We start from the raw sequence: 9,417 nt of genomic DNA, 5'->3' as shown, positions 1-9,417 counted from the left end.
ATAAAACGGAGCTGCAGAGTTGCATGACAATTCTCTGTTTGTGTAATGAGCAACACCTCTCACATTACGCATTGTCATTTAATACACTGTTGTTAAAAATATCAACTGTAGCAGCTTTGAGGAATCACCAAATGTTTTATGATTCATCCTGAGGGGAATATTGATTTCTGTACCAAATATCATGGCTCCATCCAACAGGTGTTGAGATATTTCAGTCAAATCAACACTAGCATGGCTGAAAAGACAATTCACTAAAACAGCTCGGCACTGTAGTTGTTAGCAAACGTTTCTCAAACAGGAGTAAAAATTTTCTGAGCACTATTTTCAGCTGCAGATTAATAAACATTTAGTGCTCTAAAGAGTATTTCCAGCAGCAGGATGGTGTGTGTCGGATTGATTCAAAATAAACTACAGTCCCCAAGGTACAATAATGAAGAAACATGTCACCCAGTGCAATGGTTTGGCCCGCTGATGTGTTTTAATAGTCTTTGGACAACAATGGAGGTCTATGGCACAAAGGGACAAGATACACAGACAATACTTACTGTATCAGGATCAATTCACTGTTGGTTTTGGTCTTTTCATGGGATTTGTTAAGAATGAGAAAAATAGAGTATAACCAGACTCATCCTTTAATTCAATACAAACATGCCATATGTGCACTGAAGCAGAGGCTGTAACATGATCCCTTCCTAGTGCCAATCCAGTGTAAAAGACAAGCATCAAAATCCACAAGTATTTAATTAAAATAGACATGAAAAAATCTGAAAATATCCTTGAAGTAAAGCTAAATGCACAAGTCCACATAGAAAAATCCATAATTGGTGTCAGATGAAGACCCAGCTTTGACTGGCACTGGTGGATTTGCAGGTAGTCACCATCACGTTTCCTCCTGCTATTGTCAAACATTTTTCTGATGAGGGGTTCTTTAGATGGTGTGTCTGAAAACAACAACAGTGTAAACTTTTAATATCTTCTGGTGTGTTTAAGAGTTTTAGATTTAGCAACTGTGAAACAAACTCAGAGGCAGAGTGACAAGAATGAGGAAATAGAAATCAGTATTTCCCTGTGCAACTGTGGAGAGTGTTGTAAGATCAGTTGCTGCAGCAGTTGGGTTGATGTAGAAATGCGAGTTATACCTGTGTAAAGATCCAGACTTGTTCAGGAGCTGCTGTGGTTACATTTCCCTTCAGTTGACACAGTTCAAGAGACACCAGAGCTCTTCCAGGGGTTGCATGTAAACACAGCTCAAATTTGCCGGCGCTGAGCCGTAGCTCTTTCTGGGATGTGTACTCAAAATACTAAAAGTCACACAGAAAAAAACATTGTATTTAAGAGGGGTAAGATAATGCTTAATCCCATTGCCAGCAATACTTTTAAAACTGTACTGTAGCTTATGTTGATCTAATTCAGTGATTTTATAATGTGAGCCCTCATCACAAGTTGTGAATTATGAGCAGTTCAACCAAAGTTTGTTTTTGAATTGTTTTTGGAGTCCAGGAGTTTAAAGTATCTGAACACAATGTCTTATCCCTTTATTCAACATGGTGACCCCTCAGACTTGACGGGTCCTGGCCTCCAGGCTGGGAACCACTGATCCAACAGAAGTAGCTGATGTACCTGCGCTCCACCTTCATTGTTACATTTTAACATGTCAACAGGCCTCCATCGCCTAGTTTTCTTTCTCGCCTCCAGGCAGCACTTCCAACCAGTGTTTTCCAACTGCAGAAGAAAATATAACACAGCAATTAGATATCAAACAAAATTTTCAAGGCCTTTTTAGGCAAATGTGAATGTCCATGTAATTTACTGTACTGAACTATGTTATTAAAAACAGTTCTTGATATGCAAATGCATTGCTCATCAGTATACATCAATCTCCATATATCAACTTTCTTTTTGTTGAACCTCACACTCAGATCATATAATAGAAATCTAACTTTAGGCTGAAACAAACTGCAATGATCACATTCAACACTAGGGGGCATCTACAGCCCCTTTTTGGTGCTAAACAGTCAAATTGTGTTCGTCCTTATTTACTAAAGGACTGACCACTGAGGCAGGTTTGTTACCACCTTACTTCTTAAAGTGTATAAGACTGAAAGTTGAGATCTTAATTGATGTGATTTATGCAATAAAACAAAACTCCTTCAGGCTTATATTATTCAGCATAATGTAAATTAAAAATGTTTTAGAGCTACAAACTGTATCATCCCATAAAAGATGATCAAATGTTGGTAAAGTAGTTTACCTGTCCGTGCATAACAGGCCTGATGTCAGGCACGTAGGCCTCTGGGTAAATGTTGTTCAGGTACCAAGAGAAGTTCCTGCACTTTAATCTCTCCCTGAGTTTATGACGTGCAGAAAGATTTCCAAATAAATTCTGAGGGGGAAATGACAACAGAAAAACAACATATCGTGAGGTAGGTCAACATCATAAATGTGAAATGACTAACTTGTAGACTACTGTAAAATTGCACTATCCAACCTCTTTAAATACAAAAGCAGCCTTTCTGTTTGCACGATAGAAGATCCATTTGTAGTCGTCCATCCAGACCTCAGCCAGGCGGACCAGGTTGCTGGTGATCACAGAACGGCCTTTAGGGAAGGTGTGGGGGGTATTTTTGCGGAAAATGTGCCCTACAACAGAACAAGGAATAATCTCCAGCTGACCTCCACATTGCCAGACCTACAGTAAACAGGACACACAGCACCAAGGTTACTGAAGCTGTAAAGTGCACTATATGTATATACAGTATATCTGTAGGAAAACACTGAAGGACTCTTACCCTGAAAGACATTTCCAAATTCTCACCTCCCCAGAACTCCATCTGGTCATCATAAGTTCCAATATGCTCAAAGTATGATTTGGATACAGAGAAAAGACCACCAGCAAAGGTAGGGGTTCTACAAAATCAGACACAAACCAGTCGCTATTAATGACCATAACTGCCAAAAGAAAACATAGTGTGAAAATGACTATTTGTGATGTTGCCATTCTGCAAGTGGAAACTAGAGTTACTCCTCCCAGCTTTAAAACAATCTAGCACATAAGTCCCTGTAAAAAATGTCAAATTCCCCCGTTTCCAATCTTTATGCTAAGCTAAGCTAACAAGCTAGCTCCAGCTACATATTAAGTGTACAGACATGAAAGTGGTATCAATCTTCCCATCTAGCTCTCTGCAAGAACGCAAATAAGCTTATTTAAAAAATGTTGAACCATTTCTTTAAATCAGCTAATTTGTCAACAGATTTCAGAGAAATTTGGTAAAAAATAGGCCATGTACCATGCATGAACTGATCAGACTTTGGTGTGACTAGAGCCACCATGTGGATATTTTATAGTCCTGTACATTTTGGCTCATAAAACTTGCAGTGAGCAATGAGATGTAGAAGAAAGAGCATTTGCATTATGGATCCCTTATCCCTATGCCAATAACTGCCTAAACAGATTTTCTGCCATTAAGCAGTTTTTGCAATTTTTTCACCACTCCCACTCATTACACCCATTCCTTATCAAACTGGGTGCATATCATGCAGTATTTGGATTACTTCAATTTCAAGGAAGGAAGGAATAATCAAAAGATGGTACAGCAACATGATATAGTATGAAAGACCATAACTCAGTGGTTATGAGTCTGACTCACTTGAAATTCTGCACAATTCATCCTTGCACAAAGCCTTAATATTTCTATTCCAAAAATCACATCTGCCATCAGACAATCCGAATATTTCTCAATTATCACTATGTGTATTTGATGCAGAATCCAGATGCATATTAAACATTCAATCATAAAAGTAGCAAATCCAGATGATCCAAAGAGGATTGTGCAGCATTGATGCAGGTGCAAGTATATGTGTATATATATATTTGTATCTACCTAATAGGGTATGTCTCCTTTTTCCTTTGTTTCTTCTCCTCTTCAGGGACAACCTCCCATCCAAATTTGAGATTCCAGTCAAAATTCCCTCGAGTGCGATGACGGGGTTTAGGATTTGGTTTACTGAACTTTAGGTTATCTTCGTCAATACTGACAATTTCTGGACTCACCACAGCAGTAGGCTGCTCTACTATCCGAGCTAGAAGAGGCTCCAGCCATCCAGGGAAGCATTCACCTGAGCAGGAATGTAGAAGATAAGAGTGACATTTGTCAGTCAGGTTAAAAAGTTTTCACAGTCCAGGGTGTAGCTTGAAAGTTATATGGGTCAAATGTGGTGACTCATGGCCCTCGTAAAGTTTATTTGTTATCTTCCCACTATTTACACCTACTGTGTGCCCTATAACCTTCAGAGAAACAACTCTGAACAACAGACACCTGTTCAAAATCTACAAACAACTGAATCCTGCATGAAAATAATGGCATGCACTGCATTATGGGATACATACAGTGGGAATCCAGGAAGGTGAGGACCTGTCCTCGTGCAGCCTGCGCCCCCAACAGCCTGGCTGTGATCAAGCCTTTCCTCTCTCTCTGACGTAACACACGCACTATATTCAGCTGCTGCACATACTCATCCAAACGAGTCTTCAAGTGATCTAGTAAATTATTGGAGGGAGAAATTCAAACAAGTTATTGTAGCTTTAGAACAACAACTGTTATCATGTCTATAAATTCAACTGTATCAGTTTGTCATGGTAATAAAGAATAGATCATTTACACTTGTCTGGTTTCCAATGAGTAAAAATATTAGTAGTTACATTATATTGTTAGCATTGGAAATAGTGTTACCACAGCAGTGGTAGGATGGAACTAGCTTTATTTACTCAAGTGCTATATTTAAGTACAAATATGAGATACTTGTACTTTACCTGAGTATTTATTCCATTTCATGCCACTCTATACTTATACTACTCCACTACAATTTATTTATTTACTACAACATATTGTTAGTTAAAAATATATTGTGGTTTATACTCCACAGTCTATATAGTATCTGACAGTTATAGTTACTTTTAAAAATGATGATTTTACATACAAAACATATGGTTAGGTTATAAGATGTGATACAATGTTAGAGATTAAACAGCCCAGCAGTCTAACAAGGAGATAAAACTAGCTATAGCTCAACCAACTACAACAAAAATGCACAAAATTACACACTAATGCACCAGCTAATCTATTAATAATAAAATATATAACGGTAACGCAGTGTCCATTTTTCTGCTTACTTTTAATATATATTTAAATATATTTAGATAATACTTAAGTAACATTTTGAATGCAGGATATTTGCTTCTAAAACTATTTTTATGATGCGGTGTTGCTACTTTTACTTAAGTACATGGATATGAAACATCTTCCACTACTGATATATAGTATGTGCTTGGTGCTATGGTAACTAAAATATTTTAAGGATGTTTTAGGAATCTATGATGTGCATTATGAACAGAGATACATCAGTCTATGCATGTGGATCCATCTTTACTGTACATGCAGCATTGTGAAGCTCTGTACACTCACCATCTGTGCTGGCATCATCCACCAGTAAGATCTCTGTGAGCAGGGCAGCGGGAGCTGTGTGTAAGACGCTGTAGACGGTCCGCAGCAGAGTGGACCAGGCCTCATTATGAAACACGATGATCACACTGGTGGTAGGGAGGCCAGGACAACGCCGAAACGTCTGTTCCAAGCAACTGTCAGAGCCAAACTGAAAGTTAAAGGACGGGTTCACAATTTTTCAAGTCTGTCTTGAAAAAACAGTCAGGTGCCCAAATGAACATTGAAATAGGCTTTTCTTGCCATAATCATTCCTCCTGTTCATACTCACCATTAGAAGATCCCTTCATGATGCACCTCACAATGTAAGTGATGGAGGCCAAAATCTACAAGCCTCCTTCTGTGCAAAAATGTGTTTACAAGTTTATCTGAAGTCAATATGAAGCTTCAGCCGTCCAAATTAGCCAAATCAAGTCAATATCTTTCAACATTACAGTCTTTTTAGTGCCATAGTCCCTCTTTTTGTTACTATATTTACACTGCAGTTCAACAAGGAAACACTGTACAAGGAAACACAAAGAGGGAATTTGATGCTAAAAAGATGGTAAATGTGGCAGATATCCACTTGATATGACTAACTCAGACTGCTGAAGCCTCATATAAGCTTCAGATAAACTTTTAAATACATTTTTGCACAGAATGACTATGCAAAATGAAGTGATGGGGGCCACTGTGGATTTTGGCCCCCATCACTTACATTGAAAGCACATTTAAAGGGGATCTTTTAATAGCCAGTATGAACAGGAGGAATGATTACAGCAAGGAAAACCTCTTATGGTGTTCATATGGGCACCTGATTGTTTCAAGACAGACTTGAAAAATTGTGAACCCATCCTTAAACAGGTATCAGCATGATATACATTTCTTCTTGAATCATATGTCAGTTGTAATTGATCCTCTACTGAGATAATGAACAATGAGTTTACTCACTCTGGGTGCCGTGTGTCTTCGCCTAGATCACGGTGCAGGGAGATTCGATCACTGGCAAACTGGTTGAACTGGTTTTTACTAAATCCACGTAACTGCTCTTTTTCTTCTTCGGAAGTCAACCAGTCTGACTCGAAGGCTTCACCATTTGCGCCCTGTGCTGTGGGATCTTGAAGAGGTCTCTGAAGGTGAGGCTTGAGTTCCTGTTTACTGTAAAAGCCAGGTGGACACTTGGGAACCAGGCCGTCCACAGGTATGCTGGCTTGATGGTGTGATGATCGTTGGAATGCTTTGTATTTTATGTTGTAACGCATGATGACAAGTAAAAGCAGAAAGCAGGAAGCTGTGACCTTTACTGGTAAGGTGAGTCGACAAAACCGCATGGTATGCAGAAGGAAGAACTGACCTAAAGCTGAAATGAGATTCATCAGTATAGAAAGTATAAGCAAAAAACTTAAAAAGCATTGAATCTAAGTTAAGTTTTTTTGTTGTTGTTTTTACTGTTTTTTTACTGGCCAACAACTGTAAAAACTGTGACAGACAAGCATTAGAGATGCATTAAATTTTCATTCAATTCTTCAAACAAGACACCTGGAAACCATCTGTATCTATGTGTCGATCATACAAAGTTGGCAAAGACAGCATATTTGCAGAGAATTACTGAACCCATACATATATATGATACCCATAAGAGTAGATTTTTGTGTTTTTTGTGTGTTACATATGATGTAAAATGTAAAATTAATATACAAAGAAATGTAAGAATTTACAAGCTAAAAGTATAGACACATCCCTCTCTTCAAGTGTGCTTTGGGCCTACTGTAAAATTAAAATCATATGTTGTAAATTAATAATTCATATAATTTCTGTATCATTTTTAAACATACTACACAATGTTTGCTTATTTTGCTTTACATGATTATAGATACATCCACACAGGCTTCATATAACATCAAGACATATACTTGTGTTTTGTATCTAGCACATGTTTTGTAATTTATTTTTGTAATCTATATTGTACTTACATTTTATAGCATTTGGAGACAAAATACCCAATAAACAACAAAAATCACACATGGCCATAACAGTACTATGCACAGTGCTATATACCTGTCATATGTTATACAAATTATTTATAAAAAAAAACTTTCAATCAGTACTTACAATACTTTGGTTGCAAGCCATGAACAAGTCCTTGCACTGGTGTTCCTGTTTCTCATGTGTCACACACTTTTCTTTCAGGCATGAGGGAAATTCTTCTCAGGCTTGCATACAAACGTGTGGCAACCTGGTTGGTGTGAATGTAGTAAACAAAATCAGGAAGAACGATGACAGTAAAACAGTCAATGATTGTTAGAAATGTAGAAATGACTGTGCTCAGTCCACAACTGTAGTAGGCATAGGCCTACACATCACATTAATTATTCACATTAGAGGTTACAATAGGTTAGATACTCAGATGCCCAGACCTTTCTTCCCTTCCTAAGCTGCCAGTGGAAGTGACAGGGGATAAAATCTACAGTCCTATTTTATGCAAATAATATACTCCAACATTTTTCTGAGGTTAGTTTGAGGCTTCATCATACACATTTGGTATTTTTCAAAAATTTTACAGTCTACACAGTTCTACAGTCTTTTTATTCAGAAATTCCACATTTTATCTCCCTGAAAAGTTATTTCATGCTGAGCTGCTACACATAAAAAACAGGATAGTAACGCATCAGATAAACTTTGTATTTTTGTCTCCCATTTCCTATGTAAGAAATGCATTAGGAATTAATGCTTACAGCAAGCAAAAACAGTTAAACACATGATTATTATTTTAAGACAGACTTGAAAAAATAGTGAACCAAAGATTTCCAAGTGGCAGCTTAAACAGTGATAACACTTGTGACCAAATATTGTGAGTAAAGAAAAATAAATTGTGTTATCAAAGGTGATATTAAGATATAGAATTTAAGATATTTTTACAGCCCCAGTTACCTATAGGTTGTCAGCCACAGAGAGGCGTATAAAGCTTATTATTTCACAAATTAATGTGAGCATGTGAGGAAATAAAACATATTCCGTGTATGGTCGAAACCATAGACTCTAACAAAATAATGGACGTAGCCACCGTGATGTCACCCATTGGTTTGTGGTGCACTCCCGTTTAAAGGCATGGCTATATTTTAAGAGCTCTTATAATATATCCATATTTGGTAGCCTCGAGTTTGCCATTTAGACTGTCGCTATCTTGGATTTTTGGAGCCGGAAGTGACGACCCTAACCCTAGCTGCTAGCTTGTTAGCACAGTACATTATCTCTTTATACATCCTTGGTTAAATGGTTAAATGTCATAATGCTAATGCTTAAAACAAAATGTACTTACCGGAAAGACTAATAATCCAACTTCTTAGAAGGTTTTTTAGTACAACCAAACGCTGAACAAGACTTTTTAGGCGACCAAAATGTTACAATTAACTTTCTTGAACTGAAACCATACTGAAATAGCTACGACTAAGGCTACGTCTATACTCTGTGAATCTGTGGTTACGCCATGTTTACGTTACCTAACCAACGTTGTCGCCATAGTAGCAACTAGTTAATCACAATGTAGCCACGCCACAAAGCATACCCTGCTTTATCGTCAAATTTAAATTAAATGGGACCATAATTGACAAATTGAACATCATGTTGTATTGAAGAAGACTTGAAAGTAGCGACTGAGACCATAAACTCATTAGGAAAATGTTTACTGAGGTAGTAACATAGACTGAATAAAAATAGGGTATTAAGAGAAGTAGTTTTCTCATAGACTTCCATATAATCTGACCTCTTTTTGGAGCCAGCGGACTCGCCCCCTATTGGCCATTAGCGAGAATGCAGGATTAAAGCACTTCCGCATTGGCTTCACTTTTTTTTTTGCTTCACTTTTCAGACCGGAGCAAATCGCTTGGTCGAAACCATAGACTGTATAAAAATAGGTCGAAACCTATGGTCGAAACTCACA

The 9,417-nt window shown here is 37.6% G+C and overlaps 1 protein-coding gene across 2 annotated transcripts; it reads right to left on the bottom strand.

Moving 5' to 3' along the window:
• Positions 1–614: 614 nt before the first annotated feature.
• On the bottom strand, positions 615–9,002 carry LOC122983222 (polypeptide N-acetylgalactosaminyltransferase 6-like). Of its 2 annotated transcripts, XM_044353007.1 has the most exons (12): positions 8,797–9,002; positions 7,590–7,713; positions 6,429–6,837; positions 5,463–5,635; positions 4,388–4,537; positions 3,882–4,116; positions 2,790–2,907; positions 2,489–2,689; positions 2,252–2,383; positions 1,621–1,722; positions 1,140–1,301; positions 615–941 (listed from the first exon to the last, which is right to left on the bottom strand). In XM_044353007.1, the coding sequence occupies exons 3-12, from the start codon at positions 6,806–6,808 to the stop codon at positions 828–830; spliced, it is 1,767 nt and encodes a 588-aa protein (XP_044208942.1). In that variant the 5' UTR covers positions 6,809–6,837; positions 7,590–7,713; positions 8,797–9,002; the 3' UTR covers positions 615–827. The 2 variants fall into 2 exon arrangements, with proteins under 2 accessions (XP_044208942.1, XP_044208943.1); XM_044353008.1 differs by lacking the exon at positions 8,797–9,002 and having other exon boundaries at positions 7,590–7,720.
• Between the last annotated feature and the right edge of the window lie 415 nt (positions 9,003–9,417).

Source organism: Thunnus albacares, chromosome 5 (genome assembly GCF_914725855.1).
Source record: "Thunnus albacares chromosome 5, fThuAlb1.1, whole genome shotgun sequence".
Lineage (NCBI taxonomy): Eukaryota > Metazoa > Chordata > Actinopteri > Scombriformes > Scombridae > Thunnus > Thunnus albacares.
The sequence above is the reverse complement of the archived record's forward strand: the minus strand, read 5'-3'. Positions and strand labels throughout refer to the sequence as shown.